The sequence below is a fragment of the Desmodus rotundus genome, chromosome 12, assembly GCF_022682495.2.
Source record: "Desmodus rotundus isolate HL8 chromosome 12, HLdesRot8A.1, whole genome shotgun sequence".
Lineage (NCBI taxonomy): Eukaryota > Metazoa > Chordata > Mammalia > Chiroptera > Phyllostomidae > Desmodus > Desmodus rotundus.
The window spans coordinates 49383681-49406186 of NC_071398.1; the positions used below are offsets into that span (position 1 = coordinate 49383681).

The 22506-nt window shown below is 61.0% G+C and overlaps 2 protein-coding genes across 5 annotated transcripts; both read right to left on the bottom strand.

The window, feature by feature from the left end:
• Positions 1-425: 425 nt before the first annotated feature.
• TMEM86B (transmembrane protein 86B) lies at positions 426-5666 on the bottom strand. Of its 3 annotated transcripts, none has more exons than XM_045203503.2 (3): positions 4912-5666; positions 4409-4544; positions 426-3849 (listed from the first exon to the last, which is right to left on the bottom strand). In XM_045203503.2, exons 1-3 carry the CDS (start codon positions 4960-4962, stop codon positions 3467-3469), a joined length of 570 nt encoding a protein of 189 aa, XP_045059438.2. In that variant the 5' UTR covers positions 4963-5666; the 3' UTR covers positions 426-3466. The 3 variants fall into 3 exon arrangements, with proteins under 3 accessions (XP_045059438.2, XP_024425767.2, XP_045059437.2); XM_024569999.4 differs by having other exon boundaries at positions 430-3849; positions 4409-4649; XM_045203502.3 differs by having other exon boundaries at positions 431-3849; positions 4409-4646.
• A 125-nt stretch (positions 5667-5791) lies between these two features.
• Positions 5792-22506, bottom strand: PPP6R1 (protein phosphatase 6 regulatory subunit 1). 2 transcript variants are annotated; one of them, XM_045203500.3, is made up of 24 exons: positions 22378-22506; positions 17345-17577; positions 15565-15751; positions 15349-15486; positions 15194-15259; positions 13821-13933; positions 13615-13728; positions 13060-13222; positions 12814-12966; positions 12557-12709; positions 11967-12031; positions 11769-11884; positions 11600-11685; positions 11428-11517; positions 11248-11345; positions 10200-10257; positions 9933-10111; positions 7791-7927; positions 7536-7704; positions 7361-7431; positions 7172-7253; positions 6900-7010; positions 6733-6804; positions 5792-6655 (listed from the first exon to the last, which is right to left on the bottom strand). In XM_045203500.3, coding segments are annotated over exons 1-24 (2679 nt in total). In that variant the 5' UTR covers positions 22402-22506; the 3' UTR covers positions 5792-6654. The 2 variants fall into 2 exon arrangements, with proteins under 2 accessions (XP_045059435.2, XP_024426162.2); XM_024570394.4 differs by lacking the exon at positions 5792-6655 and having other exon boundaries at positions 6732-6804; positions 12575-12709.

Consider the following 22506-nt stretch of genomic DNA (forward strand, 5'->3'; position numbering starts at 1 on the left):
CTGATGGCGGCTCAGGACACAGCGCCGAGTCTGGATGTGATTGCGTCACAGTACAGGAGTCCGCCATCTGCGATCCGGTCTCTCATTCCACTCCATTCCCATCTTCCCTGACCTCGTGCTGGTGAACCAGGCCAGACTCCGACGTCACTGATCACTTGGTCCATACCAGCCAAGCGGTGGGGAGCCAGGGTCGGGGGGCCCCCGGGGAAGAACGGAGCTGCCTCCCCTACATTGAGCGAGGATGCAGGGACCCTGGCTCCCTTTCCGCGCAGACTCAGGCAAGAAATGCAGCAGGACTCGGGGGGGCCCAGTGCAAGGGAACTTCTGGGGGCTTCACGGATCCCAAGCTTGGTTCCCAAAGCTGCCACCACACCCGGAGGTCCTGGGCAAGGCCATGGTTGCCTCTCCCCTGATGCCGTCAGCAAAATACTCAGCCAGGATGTCCTTGGAAGACCCTGACATGGACGGATTTCTCTGGGCAGGAGGATGTGGAGATGTCCTCTCCCGGGTCCCCCAAGAGCAGAGGTCTGTCTGCCCCACCAGCTGGCCCTGAGTAACAAAAGCGGACTTTCTCTAAGTCCTATCACGATGTTGAACTACATCCTCACTATGGACGGGAGGGGCAACCAGAAGCCAGTTTCTGCATTTTAGCTATCACCCCCCAATCCTGCCATCCGTCCACACCCCCAGCCCTGCACAAGCATTCTTCTCCATCTTTCTCCTGATTCACCTATCCTGGACATTCCCGCTAAACAGAATCCTACAACAAGGGTCTTTTGGAACTGGCATCTTGCACTCACGGTAAGGTTTTTATTTTTATTTTTTAAAAGATTTTATTTATTTTTAGAGAAAGGGAAAGGGAGGGAGAGAAACATCCATGTGTGATTGCCTTTTGCACGCTCTCTACTGGGGACCTGGCCTGCAACCCAGGCATGGGCCCTGACCAGGAATCGAACCAGTGACCCTTTGGTTTGCAGGCTGGCACTCAATCCACTGAGCCACACCAGCCAGGGCAGATTTTTTTTTCTTTTTTTTCTTTTTTATCCTCACCTGAGGACATGCTTATTGATTTTAGAGAGAAGGGAAGGGACGGAGAGAGAGAAACATCTATTGGTTGCCTTCTCACACGCACCTCAACCAGGGCCCGAACCTGCAACCCAGGCACGTGTCCTGACTAGGAAATGGCCACCTTTCAATTGTGCAGGACGACGCTCCGACCCACTGAGCCACACTGGCCAGGACATTCATGGTAAGGTTTTCAAAGCTGGTGCATTTGTAGCCTGGAACAGAACCTCATTCCTATTTATGGCCAAATAACATTTCATAGGTCCATGTTTTTAAGGGTCCATGACTAACAGGAGGTGGCAGCTGCTCTGCAGGACCTGGTGAAGCCAAGGGCTGCCAAAGACCAGCAGACCACCAGAGCCTGTGGGGAGGCACGGAACCCTGCCCCCACAGGCCTCGGAAGGAACCAACCCTGCCCACACCTTGATTTGGCCTCTGGCTTCAGAAGTGACCTGTACGTGAAAACACTTCAGCTCCTCAGCACTTCCCACTGGGGTGGAACTTAAGTCTGTCAGGAGCCTCCCACTTTTGATGACGGACAAGGCCTCAAGGCCTGGGTAGCCTAGCAGGTGGTCACAGCCACCAGGTGGGCGTGGGGCAGGGGCTGATAGAAGGCCTCCAGGCCGACAGCAGAGATTTTGAAGAGCAGGGTGCCCCACCCAGAACACCTGGCTCGCTCCGGCTGTGTCGATGCATTGGTGACTCATCAGGCCCAAGACTCTCCTCTGTGCTGAGAAGGGACTCTGGCCTGAAGGTAGAGCAGGGACTAAAAATCAGGGGTGGGCTCAGGGGGGTCCCTATAAGCACATTATGGATGTAAAGCCTCCTTTCTGCTAAGGTACAGGGAATAAGAAGCATAAATGGTAGGCAGAAAATAGACAGGGGGATGTTAAGAGCAGCATAGGAAATGGAGAAGCCAAAGAACTTATATGCACAACCCATGGATGTGAACTAAGGGGGGAATTGCTGGAGGGAATGGGGGAACTGGTTACAGGTAGGGGCCAAGGGGGAAAAATTGGGACAACTGTAATGGCATAATCATTAAAATATGCTTAAAAAAAGAAGGCCCCTTAAAGCATATCATGGATGGAAAATCTCCCCTCTGCTGTAAGAGTTCCTTAAATATGTCATGAATGGAAAAGTCTCCTCTCTGCTATAAGAGTCCCTCACAGCACATCGTAGAAGTCAGGCAGGGTTTGGAGAGCAGCTCTGACTGCTTCACGTCCTCAGAGGCAGACCCTTAGGTCCAGGGAGGGTCAGTGGGCTGCCAAGGTCACAGCCAGGACAAAGGCCACGTCTGGGTTCTTCCTCCAAACTTTATTTCCACCCCATTGCTACCTACCTCTTCCTAAAGGGCCCCCCATCTTCGGGTCTCCTCACCTCCCCAACCCTCTCCTCCCCTTTTCTGATACTGTATTGGACTGGAGTGGGTTGAACTGTGTCTCCTAAAACAGGTGTCCAAGTCCTAAGCCCTGGTCCCTGTGGCTGTGACATTATTTAGAAACAGGGCCTTTGGAGACATCTTGAGATGAGATCATCCTGGATTTAGGGTCCACCCTAAATCCAATGGCCAGTGTCCTTAGGAGGGGAGACAGAGAGAGAGGGAGAACGCCCTGTGAGAAGGGATGCCGCGATTGTAGGGATGTCAGGGATGGCTGGGCCGTCAGAAGCTGAAGAGGCAGGAAGGGCCCTCCCGAGAGCCTGGGGTCTGGCCAATATCTTGACTTTGGATGTCTGGCCACCAGAACTATGAGAGACTAAACTTTGGCTGTTTTCAGCCACCCAGTTTGTGGTGACTTGTGACAGCAAGCCACGGGAACTAAGCCACGGACCAGAGTCTCCTCCTGGCCTCAGATCTGTACCATCATCCAGCACTGGGGAGTCCACGCCCCACAAGCCCCGGGCGGCAGGTAAGTTTACTGTGCGCACAGCAGTAACACTGCGCTGTCCGCATAAATCTTGTTCTGAGGAGGGGAAAAGAAAAAGAACAAAAACCCCTTTTGCTGACATTGCAGTCTCCCTCCCCTACTTCCTCCCCCTCCCCAAATAAAGGTGATGTCATTTCAATGTCTCCTTTACTCAGACAACCAATGAATAACCAGGGCCAGAGGGAAGGTGGCCAGCAGATATGGGAGGCCACCTGCAGTCACAGGGGCAGGCGGGGACCTGAGGAGGGCCCAGAGAGGGTCTGGTTGAGGGGCCTGGAACCTGGAATCAGAACCGAGGGAAGGTGTTCAGAACTCGGGGGTGGACTCGGAATTCTGCCATCGGTTAGGCGTTCAGGTGGACAGAAACCAGCAGACGGATGCTGGGAGGCTGGCTCCGACCCCAGGGGCATTTTCCCATCCTGGTCTGGCTGGGAGGCCCAGGTCCTTGCACAGGAGGATGCCAGGGCCCTCAGTCAGTTGGTCTTGAGCCTGGGGCCCTGGAAGGCCGACAGGGCGATGAAGAACTGAGCGGCGTAGTAGGTGGCCATGACCAGCAGGCGGCCGTGGGCCAGGGGCTGGATGAAGGTGCTCCAGGCCAGCACGGTGTCCGAGATGGTGAAGAGCACAGCCCCCCAGCGGGCCCTCCCACCCCTGACCAGGCCACGCCACAGCATGGTGCTCAGGGCCAGGCCATAGGCCATCAGGGGCAGGACCATGCCAGGCTGCAGGTGGGACAGTAGGAGGCCGGAGAATGGAAGGGAGACCAGCAGGACGGGCAGCAGGAGGCCTGGACGCAGAGGCCTGAGGCCGAAGACCCAGGTGTAGAGCAGCTGGGCCTGGGTGAAAGCGAGGACACCTGGGGGCCGAGAGAGGGGTTGGGGGGTGCCCAGTGAGGGTGAGGCTTGCGTCCCTGCCCGCCCTGCACCACCACCCACCTGGTCTCTTAGGTGGTCACGCCTCCCCGACCTTGTGCCATGCGGCGTCCATCCTCACCCTGCTCCCAGCTGTCCCGACCCCACCCCCTGCTCAGCTCCCCACCTGGCCTCTGCCCTTTGGTGTTTGGATGCACTGTCGGCATACCCCCACCCCAGGGCCTTTGCACTCGTGGGTCCTGCCCTTCCCGCACCCCCTCCCCCACCCAGATGCCCCCTTCTCTGCAGGGCTGCTCCACTGAAGACTGCGCCACCTGAGCTCCACACTCTACTTGCGCAGTGCACGCCACTCACACCTGCTCAGGTCAGGCCCAGAGCCCTGGGGGCCAGGGCTCTGGGGGTGTGTCGGTCATGGCCACACCCCCGTGCCTCTGAATGCCACCTGGCTCACGGCAGGAGCAGTCAGTGACCTGCCGGCCCCTGCACCCAGGACCCTTTGGCGTGGGGGTCCAAAAGGGACAATGTACCCTGCTCGCAGCTCACCATAGAGGAAGGCCTGGGGCCAGATGAGACAGACGTCTCCGAGGGCAGAGAACAGCAGGGCCATCTGCAGGAGAGTGCTGCAGTCCCCGCCGGAGTGCGTCCGCAGGAACCCGGCCAGGGACAGCACAGGCAGGCACTTGACCAGCGCGCCGACCCAGGACGGTGGGTCGTCCGGGACCCAGAGGAGGAAGTAGGCAGCACAGGTGAGAAAGAAGGGGGTCAGGCTGACCAGGCGTGGCTGCTTTGGGGACAAGGGGGCCACTGAGACCCTGGAGCTCAGGCCAGCCCTTTCAGCCCCTTCGGTGAGGGTTCAGAAGCCACCTGACCTTGGGGTCCCAGTCAGCCCCCCGTCCTTGGAGATCAGACCCCAACTGGCCAAGGCTCAGGTCTGGGGGCGTCCACCCCACTCCAACCAGGGGGCCCAGGACAGCACAGCAGCCCCACACAGCCCAGCCTCTCAGGAGCCAAGATCCAGCCCCCCTCCCACACTCCAGGGCTCTCACTTGGGCTGAGAAGCGAGCATTTTGGAGCAGCCCCTCTTTCCGAGCATCCATGTCAGCCTGTGTCCCCCCAGAGTGGCTTGTGTGTGGGCACTGATGGCTTTGGGGGTGGAGGGGATGGCGTGTGGTTACACGTTAACCCAAGGAGTGTCCTGTGGACTCTGGGACTGATAACAGCCCAGGGAGATGCTGCCCCCACCCGGGGATGTCCCTGCCTGGTGCTGGCAGATAAGGTGCCCACCGGGAGGCAGGAGTCCCTCCTCCCCTGTAGCCCCTGTCCCAGCCCCCTGGGACCCTGCTTTGTCTCCCTCTGCCGTGGGTGCCAATGCCCCTTATTAGTCCTGTACCCAGCAGGTCACAGCCCTCCTTCACCAGAGGAACAGGGCACCACCATCCTGTCTCTCTGCCAGTGGAAGACCCCCTACCAGGGGGAGGGACAGGATGAGACTCCCTGTCCCTGCACCACCCGGGGTCCCTCCTGCACTTGGGCCTTCCTCCTGCCTCATAGGGGGCCAGCACCACCCCATGGCCCCCACCACAAATACTTCCTGATCCAACAAACCCCAGTGATGACTCATCAGGGCCGCCAGCCACAGACCAAGGGCTCCCCACACAGGCCAGACCTTGGCCCACTCTTCACCCTCCCCTGGGGGGGCATAGACCTTCTGGACACCCCGTCTGGCTTCCCTGGCCACCACCAACCACCCACTGCTCCACCAGGGGGTACAGGGCTCAGGGACCATGAGGTCCCCCTGTGGCCAGGGCGGCTGAGGGCCCAGCAGAGGAACCATGAGGTTGGGGCACTAAGGGGACCCCAGGAGACGTCTCTTGAGACCAGGCCCCCTCACCCCCACCCCAAAACCCAAGCTCTGAGCAGCAGGAGTCTTAAACCGTCTTCCTTTGTTTATTTATATTTGCAACACGAGATAGAAGCTCGGCACAAACACACACACACTCACGCCAGCCCGAGAGAGGGGGCTGGGACAAGGTCACTTGGCAGCTGGGCTGGAGCCCAGACCCTCAGGCACTGGAGGGGGACCCCAGCCGGACCCCCACCACACCCCTGCCCCAGGGTCTGTGGGAGACGCAGGGGTCTCTTCAGTGTGTCAGGGCCTCGTGGGAATGTCACTGTAGGGGCCCCTGGATTGGAATCCCGGCCCCCAGAGCCACTGGGCGAGGTGCAGGACCCTCTGGCCCCTGGGCCGGGGAAAGTGCAGGGTCTGGGGCGTGGGTCAGGGCAAAGGCACAGCCCCCCTCGGGCCTCCCAGGTGGACCTGAGCTGAAAGGCCACGTGTGGAGTGTGGGTGTGGCATCTGCACCTGGAGGCAGTGGACGGTGCCCAGGAACCCCAGCACAGCCCCACTGGGACTGGGTGAGAGCCCAAGCCCCGTCCGCCCCGGGGCCTGGCTCTTTTCTGGCTCTCCTCCCACCCCTCTCCTCCCTCGACACATATATAATATATAATATAGGTCTTTCTCTCTCTCTCCCTTCTCTCTACTCAACTCTGTATCTTTATTCTAGGAGACAAAACTCCATCATTTCTTTTCTCAGTGCAAATAGGGGTGGGTAGGGCCTGTCTCCCTGGCATCAGCCTCCTGGGAGTCCAGAGGAGAGAACATGGGGTGGGGGTGGAGATGGGATGGGGTGATGGGGCAACAGGCCGCGTGGGGCCCACCCTGACCCCGCCCAGGCAGGGTCCACGTGCAGAGCGAGGATTTGGCCACCACCACCGGAACCAGGCAGTTATCTGGGAACCGAGAGGGAGACAGGAGTGAGGGGCCTGCTGGCCTACCTGACACCCAGCCCCCAGCCCCCGCTACTCACTAGGAGCCTGGGGACACCGGCCCTCCCTGGGCAGAGCCGCTGGGCACTGGAGGTGGCTGGAGGGCCTGGGCACTGTCGGGAAGAGAGGGGTGTGACAGGTCAGGGCCGCCCTCCCACTCCCCTGCCGTGATGGCACCCCACCAGCTGCGGAGCCACCCCATGCTCACCTCTGGCTTTCAGGGAGCCTGGAGGGTTTTGGGCTCTTCTCCCCTTCCACGGTCTGGAGGGGCTGGGGGGCCCCGGGAGCTGGGACAGAGGTAGCAGGGTCTCTGGTTGCACTGTGGGGGAATCAGCAGGATTGTCACCAATGCCAGGCACAGACCTGGGCACCCTCCAAGGGCCTCCTGGAGCAGCTCGGGGGCAGGAACAGCCTCCAGGGTCAGGCTCAGTCACCTCCCTCACAGGACCCGCCCCCAGATGCTGCTCCCCAGCCAATCACCTGTCCAAGGAGCTGGGGGCGGAGCTTGTCCCTCTGAGGGTGGCCTGGAGATCCCTGACACTGACCAAGGCCTGACAGGGGGCTGTGTGGAAGAGAGGCCAGGAGACCTGAGATTCAGCACACTCCCACAGCCCAGAGGACAGCGGGTGGGAGAGTGTGGGGTGAGGGGCAGCGTGGGCAGCGGCTCACCTGAGGGCTCCGCTACTTTGCCGCCGTCGGAGGCTTCCTGAGGTGCAGAGGAGGGTGCAGGGTCCTGGGACCTAGGAGGCGAGAGAAGCAGCCCACAGAGGTGGCTGGGGTTGGCCCTGGAGCCTCGGGGAACCAGGACCTGGGGCTGTGCCCCAGCCACGTCTCCTGGCCTCACCTGAGCTGCAGGGGACCGGGGACTGCAGGGCCGGCTGGGCTTGGGGCAGGGACGCTGAGGGGTCCCTGCGGGGCAAGAGGCCCAGACCACGGTTCCTTATCCTGGGAGTCCTGGGGGCTGGCTGGGGTGTCTGTAGGCACTGGGTCAAAGGTGGCTGTCCAGCTGGGTCCTGGGGCAAGGGCAGGGCAGTGGTGAGCCTGGTAGACGGACGCCGCCACCTGTGCCCAACCACACCCACCCTGCACATTCACCCACCGGGGTGCTGGGGGCTTGGGCTGGGGTAAGAGGACCCAGGTAGCTCATCTTGGGCTACCCGGCCGTCCTCCTCGTCATCTTCTTCATCATCCTCATCATCCTCGTCCTCCTCCTCGCTGTCTGTGCTGCCTCCACTCCTGTCCCCAAAACCAGCCATCAACCACTGCGCTGCGGCAGGGACAGAGTGGGAAGGCGCCCTGCCCACACCCCCAGTGAAGGAACCAACAGGTGGTAAAAGGGGTGGAGGGGGTGGTGGGGACAGGACAGGTCAGGGACCCCTGGGCCCAGGGTGGCAGGACGCCAGAGAGTCCTGTCCCAGAGTGGGGTGGACAGTCCACGGCCAGCGACATGGGCAGGATGGCCCCGCTTCCTCTCCTCCACAGATGCTCCCACAGCAGCCGCCTCTCAAGGGGACACTCCCCCCGATGACAGACTCAGGGGGACTCTTGCTACCACTGTGTCCTTGGCTGAGAGCCAGCTGCTCCAAAAACACTTCAGATTGTTGACTGACACGTGACTCAAGACGGGGGACAAAGTCCTATTGGGCAAAGTGTACACCCATGGAAGACGCTGAGCAAATGCTGGCCGCATGCCTCTGTCCATGGTGGGAAGGGCTACATGTGCTCAGCGTTGAGAATAAACTAGAGACTCAGCCAATGGGGGACAGAGGGGAGCACCCTGAACCCCAAAGGGCAGCTCCAAACCCCCCAGTTGCCCACAGCCAGTGCCCCCAAGGCCAGGAACAAGCTGGGGCCACTCCCCCACATCTGCCCAACATCATGGAGGCACGGCAGCGACCCTCAGAGCATCCAGCACGGGGAGGTGGCAGGGACACCACAATGGTAGACCCATGTGCGGGAAGCCAGAGCCGTGAACAAGTCCACTAGCGTCAAAATGAAAAAAACACTCAGGAGTAAGTGTAACAGAAGCAGCGTGAAACTTACACGCTGAAGATGCCACAGAACTCCCAACAGGAAAGCCCTCCGCTCCCAGGGAGAATTCCCATGCTCGGGCCCAGGAGCCAGGACAATGAAGCAGCAGCGCCCGCCCCGGCCGGCTCTGCCCCGGACACCGACACACTGACCCCAGAGAGCCAACACAACCCTGAACATGGTCCGGTTTCGACATGACAGCGAGGAAGCACCGAGGTGGGCACCCGGACCAGTGGATCGGGGAGGACAACAGGAAGCCATGCATACACCATCAAAGGACGGCTGACAAAGGGCCCAAGCCCAGTGGCGGGCAGAAGACAGTCTTCAGCAAGAGCACGAAAGTGCACCCCGCCTGCCACTCAGAAGGATCAAAACCCACATACGAGAGCTAACACTACAAACTTTTAGGAAATCGCGGGTGAATCGCAACCTTAGACTGGCTGGTCACAGTGGCACACTGAGGGTGGCCAGTGACGGCACCACACCTGCCCCAGGGAGGGCCTCATAAGCAGAAGAGCCAAAACCCAGCCACAGAGCAAGAGGTCAGGGCGGCACCGGTGGGGGCAGGGGGATGCCCCACTCCCTGTGTGTGGCTGTACACTCGGGATGTCTCCACTCGCCCACTAAAAAGGCAAGACACTCCAATCCCCCCGTTAGGAACCCTGGGGGCAGAGGCTCAGTGGCATGGCACCGGGCTGTCTGCATGGAAACCTCCATGGTATGCCACCCCCCAACCCCTGGTCACTGGTGACCAGGCCAGGTGGCACACAGGCACAAAGAGCTGATTGCAGCTCACTGATGTGGAGCTACAAGGAAGGGACCACCTGCCATTTTACTGAAATGAGGGGAGAGACAAACTGCTGGGCTGTCGTAGGCCTCTGTGGAAACATGGGCGTGACAGCTAACACCAGAGCACCGAGTTGAGGGACGAGGGGGACACTGGCTGCAGATGCACCTGGATCCTATTGCACCTGAAGGGCCCCTGGTGCTCCAGACACACACCAGCTGCCACCCTATTCCTGCAGGGGCCTCATCCAGCAGAACTGGGTTTCTGCCACTCAGAACTCAAAGGGCCCCAGCCAACACCCCCTGAGCCCCCCCCCCAAGTCACTTCATGCTCCCTGCACTCAGGCCGATGGGAACTGCTCCCTGTGCACCCTGCAGCCCCCAACGTGCCAGAGCCTGGCAAAGGAGGCAGGAGCGGACTCACCGCACGCCTGTGGGCGGGCCCAGGCGGGCGCCCCTGGCCAGCTGGCGGCCTGGCCAGGCGCTGTCCTCCCCATCAGACTCCCCAGAACCCTGGCCCTCCTCCTCCTCCTCCTCCTCCTCGTCGTCATCAAACTGCTGGATCCGGTCCTTGTAGCAAATCTCCAGCAGGTTGGCGTTGGGCTGCAGGGGGCAGGGGAGGAAGGGTGGATGGGTGGGGCGAGCGGCAATGCCCACAGCCCCCACCGCTAGGGGACGGGGCGGCACTCACATTCTCATCGTCAGCGTTGAGGGAGAAGGTGATGTTGGCAGTCTTGTCAAAAGGCGCGCTGGGGGAGAAGTGGGGGCAGAGGACGGTGTGGGCCAGGATGGCCAAGGCAGGCTGGCCCCTGCTTCCGACTCCCCTACTTGCCACCGCCTTTCTGTACCCCACGTCCGTACTCCCATCCTTTGTGGATACTGCCCAGCCAAGAGCCCACCCTCCCATCCAGCCCTGGACAGAGGTGACCGAGGGGACTGTGGAGCAGGAACTCCATCTCAGCTGTCCCCTCCTGCCTGTCCCTGGACTCCACCCCTTGGGTGCCCTGGCCATGAACCTAAGGGGCCAGCCGGGCCTTTCCCCTTCTGCTTCCCTACCACCTGCCTCAGGGCATCATGGGCTCATTTTTTCAAAAGTGTTCTCCTCTACTCAGAGGGCCCACGCCCACGGTGCCGCTCACGGGCACTCCCCTCAGGGCCCCAAAGGGCAGGCTCTGTTCAGACCAGGCCCCTCAGGCCGAGGTGCACATGAGACCAGACCTACACAGGGGACCTGCCCAGAGATGGGCTGACAGTGGCAGAACTAGGCTCAGAATGGGAGCCGCTGGGCAGGCAAACGGGTGGTAAAGAAACCATTCAGCGCCCTCCACGTGATATGGCGGCAGCTGCGCCCACCAAATCCGGTGTCCCCTGGACTCATTCGAAGGCCACCAGCCTCTTTGCTGTCTACCTGGTCCTGTCACAAGGTTGCCTATGTAATTTACAAAACATTACTCAACTTTATCTTATTTTCTCTGATTGTGAAAGCAACAGGTGCCTGTGACAGAAAATGATAAAGAAAGGTGTTCCTTACCAATTCATTAAAATACCGCCACGGCAAATACAAACGAGCAGAACTGGTCACTGAGAAATGAATCTCATTGCCCGGAGGCCTCTGGAGGGAGGATGGGAGGCCTGGCCTCTGGGCCCATCCATCTCACACACTGACAGCAACCCAGAGTGGATGCGGGATGGGTGGCCAGGGCCCCACGGCGGGTGGCTACACAGAGGGGCGTACTCACTTCACACTTTCCTCCTGCTCCCCAAACTCCTCATCGTTGAAGCCAAAGTGGTCGATGAAGGCTGAGGTCATGCGCTGCATCTGGAAATCCACGAAGGCCTGCAGGGGCCAGAAGGGCGGTGGTCAGGGACGGCGGGCAGGGCAGGCAGGCAGGGGCAGGACCGTGCAGCCCACGGCCCACCTGCTGCAGCACAGCCTCCTCGGGGAAGCTGAACTCCTTGAGCCGGTCGTCCTCGTCGTCACTGGAGGAGTGCAGGTGGTGGGTGTTCACCTGGGTGGGCAGGAGGCGGGTGTGAGCGGCCGAGGCTGTGGGTACAGGGAGGCTGGGATTGCAGGGGTCAGCAGGGCCTCACCAGGTCCACCGTGTTCTTCTTGTTGGTCTCAGCCAGGGGCCCCGACACGAAGGCCCCCCACTGCTCCTGCTGCTCAACCGGCAGTTCTGCTCAGAAGAGAGACAAGGACGGCAGTGGGGCACGGCCCTTGGCCCCCAGCACCCCCGCCTCAGGGGAGCCCCCACCTCACCCTGCAGCAGCTGCCTCAGCTGCTCTGCATTGGGCCCCTTCTCTGTGTTCTGCACCAGGGAGTTGGCCATTCTCGTCAGGTGGCCCATGTAGCCTTTCCGAGGGCCCCCTGCAGACCTGGGTGAGGGCGGATCAAGGATGGACACAGGCCGCCTGCACTTGCCCACCCCCCCACCCAGAAGGAAGGGGAGACACTCACTGCACACGGTCATTCTCCTCCCAGGATGTCAGGATGCGCTCCACCAGCCGGCCCTGCTGCAGCAGCTGTGGGAGGGACCAGCCAGGATTACAAGACCAGCCCGCCAGCCCCACCCGTCCAGCGACCAGTGAGGGAGGGACAGAGGCGCCCCCTCACCACAGCCTGGTCTTTCTACGCGGGTGTGCCACACCCCTGCCAACAGTCTGCACGGGTGCACCTGCCCCTGCACACCCCACTCTGTTCCCCGAGGAACACCCTCCACCTGTCCAGTCCCCATTCAATCCACATGACACACCCCAAGCTCCCTGCTGAGCTCCTCCTCTCTGAGACCCCAGGCTACTCCCAGTGTAATACCCCCATCTGCCTCAGCAGCTGTCACCATGGGAGGGTCCTTCCCAGATACCCACTACTTCCTGAGGCCACCTGGTCACTCACCTCCCTGAACATCACCATGCATCTCCCAGAAAGGACCTAAAGACAAGTCCAAGCCCCAACCCCCAGAATGTGAAGTCCCCCACCAAGTCCTGGCTCTAGGACAGACGAGGAACAGACAGGGGGCAGAGCACACCCTGGGGAACTGAGGCGGGTACCCAGGAGCTCCAGCTCACGTGTTTCACAACGGGGTTTGGGTCAGGCGTCTCAAGGCCGTTGTCAGAAGGGGGCCCAACACTCAGCATGGTGCTCACACACACCTCCACTTGGGTGTGCAGGAAGTTGTTGAAGACGTAGTGGAAGAAGAGGTCCTGAAAATGGGGTGCAGGCTCACATGGAGAGGCCTGGAGACCCGGTCTCACTACCCCCACCTGCCCCCAGCCCCGCCCCATCCCTGTGCTCCTGCCCCCCGCACCAGCATGGTGTTGGGCACATCCAGCGCCAGGAGCTCCTGGGTCAGGGCCACGTCATTGGCACTCAGGGCGCTGGCCAACAGCTTGACCACGTGCAGTCGCGTGTTGCCCAGCGGCGGGGCCAGGGTGCCCCACGTCGTGCAAAGCGGCTCCAGCTGCGGACACAAAGGAGGCTAGATTCCTGGTCTGCTGCCTGGGACCAAGGTGCAACCTTCCCAGCTACCCCCTCCCCAACCTGCCCAGCTCACCTCTGGTGGCTTGAGCAGGAGCTCGTGGAAGCGGCCAAGCCGAGGGCGCAGGGCGTGCAGGGCGCCCATGCAGGACACAGTGCCATCCAGGGCTGCCTGGGCCAGGAGCTCCAGCTGCCCATCCACGGTGCTGAAGAAGTTGTTCACAGTCACAGACTCAGACCTGCAGAGGGGACAGGGCAGGGGGCAGAGTGAGCTGTCCAGGCAGCCTGGCACAGGTGCACGCACACGGAGCATGTCCGGACAGGAATGTGAGGCTGCTGCCAGCTGGGTCGTGAGGGGAGGGACCCAGACAGGGCAAGCTAGAAGCCCCAGTGTGTCTTAGGCAGGTTGTCCAAGAGACCCTGGATGCCAATGGCCAGCTGGAAACTGTGGGCAGTTGACTCGGCCGGTTTCCTCCACTGTCAGGTGAGAACAGGAGGACTCCTCTCCAGGACCATAGTGACCACTGTGAGGTGGACGCCACTTGTGCAGGCCACATTCTGTGACCTCCACCCCAACCTTGAGCCATGTCCCCAGGGAGTAGCAGAGTCGCCCTGGAGGCTGCCCCCTCACCGTGGCCTCCTGGGCTCCAGCAGGGTCAGCAGCACCTGGATTCCGCTGACAAGGACAGATGGGCTCAGCTCCCCCTCCAGCATGTTGCTCAGGAGCTGCTCGATCGTCTCCTGCCTGGGGCGAGGGGGGATCAAGGTGAAGGGCCTGGGACCCCGGCCCCCAGGACGGCTTCCCTCCCTGGGCCAGGGCACAGCCAGCAAACCCACTTCTCCAGGGTGGCCAACAGCTGGTCAGGCTCTGGGCTGTCCTGGACTTGGATCATCTGCTCCCGGCTCAGGCGGATGATGTCGCACAGGGACTGGGATGCATTGGAATGTTGCTGTGGAGGCCGAGAGAGCATTGAGAACCCAGCCCAGTCACTGGACCCTCCATGGCCTCGTGCTGCGACACCCATGAGTTGACCACCTGGCCCCAGCCCTTGGGGACAGGGTGGAGAATGACACAGACACAGGGACACAAGTACCAAGGGAGGAAACCTTGAGGTACCAAACACTGGAAGAGAAGAGACAGCAGACAGGGAAACCAAGGAAGGCTTCCTGGAAAAGGAGAAGAGACATCCCACAGAAACCTGCACCATTCACAGTTGCCAAAGAAGGGACGTCTACCACTAGCGAACAGTAAGCAGCTGTAGTCTGTCCATAGCAGAACGTCCATCAGTCTTAGAAAGGGGTGCGGCACCAATAAGCCATAACACACGTGCAGGCAGAGCACGGTGCTGGGGCAGAGAGGCCAGCATGGACCACGCATTGTGGGGCTCCACATTTACGGAATGCCCAGAAGAGGCAAACCCAGACACAGCAGACCAGTGGTGACTGCCGGGGTGGGAGCACCATGAGGGGAATGGGAGTGACAGCGCATGGGCTCAGGGTTTCCTTTCTGAATCAATGAGACATATCCCCAACTAACATGCAGACTGCTACATGACTCTGGGAATGTACTAGAAGCCACTGAATCCCACGGTACAAATGAATGGGCCGTGTAGTACACAACTTACTCACAATTAAGCTGCTACCACCGAGAAAAGCAAGAGCCAAGCCTGAGCAGAGCACTGAGTCCAACCCAAAAGGACACACAGGCAGGCCCCAGGTCCACGCAGGCTCACAGTGGGCACCCTCGTTCCTCTGCCACAAAGGCCTGGACGGCTCCCACCCTCCTGGGATGGGCGCTGGCTGGGCCCCAGGTACTGACTACCTGCACATGTGGGCAGGGAACAGCTGAGGCCGCAGGAGCTACTGGTGAGGATGGGGGCCTCCAGGTGGATTCTCTGAAGGACAGGCAGGGCTCATCCAGGCACAGAGCCAGCGCCAGAGGGAAGAAGGCTGAGCAAGCAGCCCCCCAGGAAGGACAGCAGCAAGGGTGCAGGGCACAGAGCCTGGAGTCAAAGGGCCCTGCCCAGACCTGAGCCCTGTAGGGAGAACAGGCCAACTTCCTGGCTCAGACAGAGTCCACGTGTGTAAAACCCCGCTTCTGTTCTGTCACTACCTCAGTGAGGCAAAAGGGGCACACACTTGATTCCCGATCTTCCTTTTCTCACCAACTCCACTCTGAGAGGAGGCGGCCTAGCGTCTGGGACACTCACATTGTCATCTTTCGATGGGTGGATCTGCTCGATGAGCCGCTGGACAATCTTCTCCTCGTTGAGCCACTTGGGGTGAGAAATAAGGTGGGGCTTCACTCACTGACCCAGCCTCCAGGCCCCACCCCTCCAGGTCCCGCCCCTGCCCCCCAGCTCACGTTGACCACTTCCTGCCTCAGCTGGGGCCGCTCCACGCAAGTGAGGAGGCGCAGCAGCAGGTCCATGATGGCCGAGGTGCCAATGTGCTGCAGCAGCAGGTCCACGAAGTCATCCTTCTTCCGCAGGAAGGACACGAGCTGGGGGCGGAGTCACGTCAGACAGCAGGGCCCACGCGCCCACCCACCCAGCAGCCGCGCGCCCAGGACGGCGGGCACCTGGTCTGTCTTGCGGTTGATGAGGATGCCCATGACCTTGCTGAAGAAGCTGGCCAGCAGCGGATTGAGGCAGCCACTGCTCTGCAGGAAGCCGTAGAGTCGGTTCAGCAGGGACTCGTCCGCTCCCAGCGCATCGTTGATCTGGGGCACGTCTGCTGTCAGGATCTCGCAGGCCACACTGGGGTACCTGGGAAGGGCGGGCGGGCAGCTGTCACATCCAGAGAGGGAGGCAGATACAGGGGAGAGCAGGGAGATTCTCACCTCCCTGTCAAAACCACCCCAGTGAAGGCAACAGCCATGTCCACCCTCCTGACCTGCTCCCGAGCCTACCACCTGCTGGACATCTGCCTGCCATCGCCCAAGGCCCTGTCCCCGCCCAAGCCACCATCAGAGCCTCCCCTATGCAGTCTGCCCCGGTGACCTCTCTGAACCCCACCCTCGCCCTTCCCTTCCTTCCCCACACCGGCTCCAGGGCCACCCTGCCCAGCAGGCCACCCAGGCCTGAGTGACCATAACCTGCTTGAGGTGCCCTATGAAATGCAGGGGCCCCATGTGCCTCCTCCTCTGGGTTCCTTGGAGCAGGGCAGGGAGCCCAGGGGCCAGGATGGCATGGGTTGTCAACATGGAGGATCCCTCAGCATCTCCCTGTGTCTGTGAGCCACAGCCCAGTCCTCATGGCCACTGGACACACTCAAGGGAGGGGGATGGTGGGAGAGGGACAGTGGACAGAGGTCTGGGCAGAGGAGGAAAAAGACACGCGGGAGCAGGCGTCTCTGATAGACAGGTGGACAAAAGGAGGCACAGTGGACGCTGCAGACCCTGCCCGAGGCCCCTGCAATCACCCCCCTGAAGCCCCACTTCACAAAGGGCAAACTGAGGGGCAGCCCTCACCCACACACCACCTGGCTCAAAAGACGCAGAGCCAGGGCAGGGCAAGGGGGGCTGGGAAGAGGGCAGCACAGGGAACTGGGAGGAGGGACCTGAAGGCAGCCCATGACTGGTACAGGCTATGCCGGGCCCGGGAAGGGCAGCAGAGCCCAGGCCAGACACAAGTCCACAGTTATGACAATGGTTCCAACTGTGCCCCCAACAGAGCCCTGCCGGCTGGCCCCCAGCGCACCCCAGGGCTCCAAGTACCCATGAAGTGACTGGGGGCAGGTGGAGAGAAGGGCAGAGGGGTGTACAGGAGGGGACGGCAGCCACCAGGGCCCATGCCAACTCAGCTCACAGCTGTGCCCCAGGCTCCCAGCACCATGCTGGGCACCAGGAAAAATCTCCAAAAAGGAAAATGTACAAGGGAATTACAGGTAAATCGACACTGTCTGGAATTAGAGGACTTGCTTTAAACCAACACAGGGCCTGCAAGCCGTCCCAGGCAGTCACCGTGGCTGCGACACTGTGCTGCCTCCTGCAGAAAGGTCACCACTGGGGGGAAGGGAGCAGTCAGTGCAGGGAACTCTGCATTCCCTCTCACAGCTGCAAGGCACTCCACAGTCACCACAACCAAAATCCGATGGAAAAAACACCAAGAGGAAGAAGATGGGATTGGGGTGGGAACCACTGAAACAAGACTGGCCAGACGCTGCTCCCCAAGGGCCTCCTCATCCTGCACTGGGGGCTGTCTGCAAAACCCGCAATAAAAACACTTTAAAAAAGTTCTGCTGTGAGTGCTCCTGAGCAAAGGCCTCTCCCGCCTTGGTTTCCTTGTCCCTACAGGGAGTCCCTGGGACAGAACCGGGGGTGGGGCGAGCAGGGGGAGAGTGGGGATGGGGGGGCTCACTTGTAGCGCAGCCGCTCCTCGCCGCTGGCCGGTGGCTCCTGGGTGACCCAGGCCACCATGGCCTGCAGGTGCGTCGGCCGCAGCAGGAAGTCCAGCAGCTTGCGGTTGACGACCTTGCACTCCTGCAGGACGTCCTCCTCGTCCAGCAGCTCAGGAAGGCTCAGGTCCTCCCGCTCCAGCAGTGTGTCCAGGTGTGAGCTTGTGTGCAGGTCAAACTTCCAAAACATGGCGCCCTGCGGGCAGGGGCCATCGTCATTCTCTGAGCCCCACTGGCCAGCCCAGCTAGCTCACTAGACCTGGCGTCTGCCTAACCCCCTCTCGTCCAGAGCCCTGAGGCCCCGGAGGCCACTTCACACCTGAGGCCAACTGTCCTGCCCAACCCTTGGCCCCCTGGGTGCCCAGGGCCCTCAAGGCAAAACCCTGATGCTGTGCACGGAGCGACCACAGTCCCACCCACAAGGGCCTGTGTCCATTGTCCCCCATCTGGCAGGGACCCCTGGGGCAGGGCCAGAGCTGTGCTCATCCTGGAACCCCTGCCATCAGGCTTGCCTCAAGCCACACTTGCTGAGCCAATGCAAGGGCTCCGTGACGGCCAGCACAAGGCCACGATCCAGCCCGGTGAATAGCACATCGTGGAGGGTGTGGGGTGGTGGCGGGCAGAGGGAAGTCTGTGCCATTGCCTGGATGCCACACACACACATACACATCCCCAGCCCCATCCCACCCATGGTCCAAGATAGGGAAAAGGGAAATGGGGGGCAGGGGGCTTCCAGAACAGTCACTGACAGGTCCAAAGGAAGCAGGACAGACGGGGTAACCGGCTCAGCAAGGAGGACAGGCCAGCTCCCAGCCCCTGGAGGATGGTGCCCTGGCTCTGACCCCGCGTGCCTGGCTGTGGCCCAGCCCACCTGGCACAGGCAGCTGATGAGGTCAGGCATCAGGAGCATCTCCTGTGGAGCGCTCTCTAGGTGCTGGGCGGGCCCAAGCTCCTGCTGCACAGGGACTCAGCCGCCCAGGGGGCCTGCAGCCCCCTCAGTCCAGACCAGCAGCCGCAGACCATCCTAAACTTGCAGCTAGGTTCCCACGCTGCTGTCCTCCCTCTGGGAGTCCACCACGCCCCAGGCGCTGTCCCCACAGCCCCATTCAAGAGGCTGTTGTCACTCCATCATACAGTGGGCAACTCATGTCCAGCTAAGTGGGGGGCCCTGAAGCCCAGCCCAGGCACTGACTAAAGGTCACACCTTTCACCTGCCTGGTGACGTCCACCTGAGGTGAACAGACTAAGAGGCCAGGATGCCCCTGCTGGGCACCCCCACACCCACAGACGCCAGTGCCTCTCTTATGATGCCCTCCAAGTCTGCTCGGCTCCACGATACCCTGGCCAAGGACAGAGCAACAGCCCAAGGAGAATAAGGCTGACTCAGGAAGCAGCTGGGCGGAGCCAGTACACACAAGGGACCACCTTCTAAGCCTCCGTCCATTCAAGGCAGGCTACACCCAGCTCTCCTTTCCAGCCTCCACAGCGGCCTCAGTGGCCTCAGCCATCCAGAGGACCTCCTGGCTGAGACCAGGAACAAGGGGCTCTACATCCGCCACAGTCCCGACAGGACTCGTGTCTGTTCCTCAGCCCTGGCCAACCACGCAGGGGAGGACAGGTCTTGTGCAGGGATACACAGGAACTCACCGCCCTTCACCCCACCCCACACAGACACAAATCTGAGTGTCTCATGTTGGTTCCGGACCCAAAGCCCCCTTCTGGCCCCTCAGTCTGCACATTCAAAGCACCAAGGCCCCCCCCCCCCCAACCTCCGTCCACTGTGTCCTGGTCACATCTCCCAGTCTGCCCTGCACCACTGCATCCCAGTGACAAGGCACATGCACTACAGATACCCTGCCTGGAGGTTGGAACCGCGCAGAACCTTCCTTACCAGGCTGCCGTCAGCACCCAGGGACAGCAGCAAGCACAGAACCTGGCACACAAACCTGAGCTGGGGGGTCCTGGGACCAGAATCGGCTCAAGGGGCAGCCGCCACCTGGGGCCACAAGAAGCAAGGACCCTGACGTGGTTTTACCTCCTGTTTCTACGTTGGAGACTTTTGAGTAGCAATAGGGGGACCAGAGAGGCCAAAAGGCCGCCAGAGCAAAGGGAGCAAAGCAGTCACCAAGGACCCCACGCCGGAAGACTCCATGCAGAGATGGACAGCAGACAAGCGGTTCTCAGGAGCTGGGGAGGTGACTGCTAATAGGTACAGCAGGGTTTCCTTCTGGGGAAGGACGTGCAGAAAAAGCCCCCCAGAGCATCATGGACTCAAAGACACACATGCGCACTGGTCAGTCACAGCGCCACTAACACCCGCTGTGGGGGCCGCTGCATGGCCCTGCCTGCGCCAGAAGCCGCTGAGCCCTGCGCTCTAAATGGGTGAATCGTAAGGTGTATGAATTACATCTCCACAAAATCTGTTACCAAAACAAACAAACCCAGAGCTGGCGAGTATGGCTGCCGTGCCGCGGCCAGGTCAGGCCTCGCTTCCCATCCGAGGCACCCACGCTGACAGGGCGCCAGCTGCCCACAGAGCTGAGGCACCTGAGGACTCTGCCCTGGGGAGCCAGCCAGGTTCCCCTTCCCACCTCACCACCACGGTCCTGAGCTAAGTAGCCCCCATCCAGGTGGGGGACAGGGCAGGGCCGAACCAACCCTGCAGAGAACCCGTGTACCATGTGGGGCCCCTTGGGCCGTGTCATCGAGATGACAGGGTGGAGCATCGTTTCTATTTGCATCCGACAGAAGCAGGGGTGCGGGCTGCAGGGAAGGGCCCTGCTGCCGGCTGCCAAGGGACAGACCCCAGGTCCTGGACTCCGCCTGCCCTGACTCCAGGCCCACCCACTTCCAGAGCACATGGTTAGAGGGTGCAGGCTACAGCACCGCCCCCCCAAATCCCCACTCCAACTGCTTCACGGGCTTCAAAACCCAGGTGGCCTCTTAAACTCTCAAAACCTCAGGAAGCGCCTCTGAAAATCAGGTGGCTGCTAGCACCAGAGGCAACCGAGAGGTGGCTGGCACCCTGCACACATCACTTCTCAACTCTACACAGAATGCGCATGCAGACACAGAGCGCAGAAAAATTTTTTTAAATTGAAAGAGACAAAAGAAAAATTCCCTGCCACAAACTCCCAATGCGCTCCAGGCCCAAGCTCGGCAGGTCAACCCCCTCTTCTTGCTTCATGGAACTCGCTGGGGGCATGGGGACCAGGCAGGGGAGGCGGGCCTCCTCCTCACTCTCAGAGGGTGAGCTGGGGGCCGGGCACCTGGCACCCGGGAGCCTCGTTTCCTGTCTGTGAAACGGGGGCACTGCTGGCCAGGAAGGGCCATGCTGCGAGGACAGGCAGGTCAGACAGATGACAGGCAAGAGCTCGGCAGGTGCTGGCTTCGTCCTGTCCTATGTGTCCCTGTGGCCACGCTGAGGCCAGGACACTTGTAGTAAGAGGGGAGGGGACCACCATGCCGTGGGGTGACAGTGCTAAAAACAAGAGCAAGGCTGGAGAGGCTCGGCCGCCTGCCCGGGTGACTCAGGTTGTTCAAACACGCTGGCAGGAGCCACACTCCCCGCCACCCCCACCCTCTTCAACTTTTAGCAATCTTCAAGAAAACGGAAGTGACTACCACTGGCTCTTAGAGACCGTTTGAAAACCAAGGCCCACTGCAAACAGAAGAGGGGAAACTGTGCCTGAGAAAGGAAGCCATTAGGCAGGCGCGCAGCACCTCTCCCGCGCCAGGTCCACACCGAGACCTCGGCTCCCGCTCTGCTGGTGCTCCTCCGGCCTCCTGCCCCTGCTCAGCCTGGCCCCCCTGCAGCTCCCACAAAGCCGCCCCATTGCTGCCACAGCCACCTATGTCCAGACACAGCTCCACCTGCTGGGAGCCCGTAGGCACCCCTTCCTCACCTGCCTTGGCCCCAGAATACCCGGAAGTGGAGGTCAAGGGGACAGATGCCCCTGGGAGGGCCTCAAGGGTGGGCACCAGGGCTACCCAGAGGCTCAGCAGAGGCTCCAGTGTCAGGAGAAGCCATGTGGGACCTGCTGACCGCCGCCACCCTCGGCCAACACAGGCCACCAGCTGCTCTAGGGAGACAGGTTAGGTGAGCCTCAGGAGGGGAGAACCCACTGTTGGCCGGCCAGCCCCCAGCCCCTTGCAGGCCCAACAGATCAGAGGACAGTGAGACCACCTCCCTCCAACTCCCCCAACCCACTGTCAGCTCTTAGCCCAATCTAGAAAGAGGATGGGGAGTTTCCAGTGCCAAGGATGAAAGATGGTAACAGCAGGACCCTGGAGGGTGCTGCCACAAAACCCAAGAGACCCAGCAAGGCAGGCAGCGGGACACCCATCTGGGAGAAGAGGCCGACGAGGGACCTGGCCAAGGCTGCATGGGACGACAGCCTGGGGCCTTACTGTGGCTCGGGAAAGCCTGGGGGGGGGGGTGCCTCACCCACTGACCCCAGAGCAGACTCTCCTAGGGAGGTGGTTGTGCTGGTCCAACCCCAGGGGATGGAGAAATTAGGAAACAGAAGAGACTGGGGAAGGACATCAGGCCAAGGACTGAGACGGGGCCGGAGAGCTCATTTAGAACAGTCTCCAGGATGGGTCATGGGTTCAAATAAAAAAGTATACACAACAACTAATAGATTTGGAAAACAGAGTGAAACAGTGAGTGTTACAAAGTGATACAGTCGGAAGGCCTGGGTTCCCGTCCTGCCTGTCCAGACTGAAACCTCCGTGGCCTAAGACCAGGGACTTAACCCCATGGAGCCTCAGCTCCTCGCCTGCCTGCAAGACACCTCAGGGTAAGGGTAAGACCGCACTTCCCCCAGGAAGGTCCACGGGAAAACCTGGGCTTGGCCTTGAAAGGAGGGCGTGTCCCCACCTCCAGCGCTGATGAGCCTGCCCAGAGCCTGCCCACGAGGAGCCGGGAGCCCAGGGCCGCCCAGGCTGCTGGGGAGGCTTCTCACTCTCACCAGCGCTCCTGGGCCTCTCTCACCTCCTCTCTGGCTGCCACCCTCATGGCGCTCAACGCTCCCGCCACACCTGACTGCTCCTCTGCGCCCTCGCCTCTGCCCTGGCCCAGCTGCTCCCTCTGCTCTCCTCCAGCTCTTCGGGCCTGCCCAGC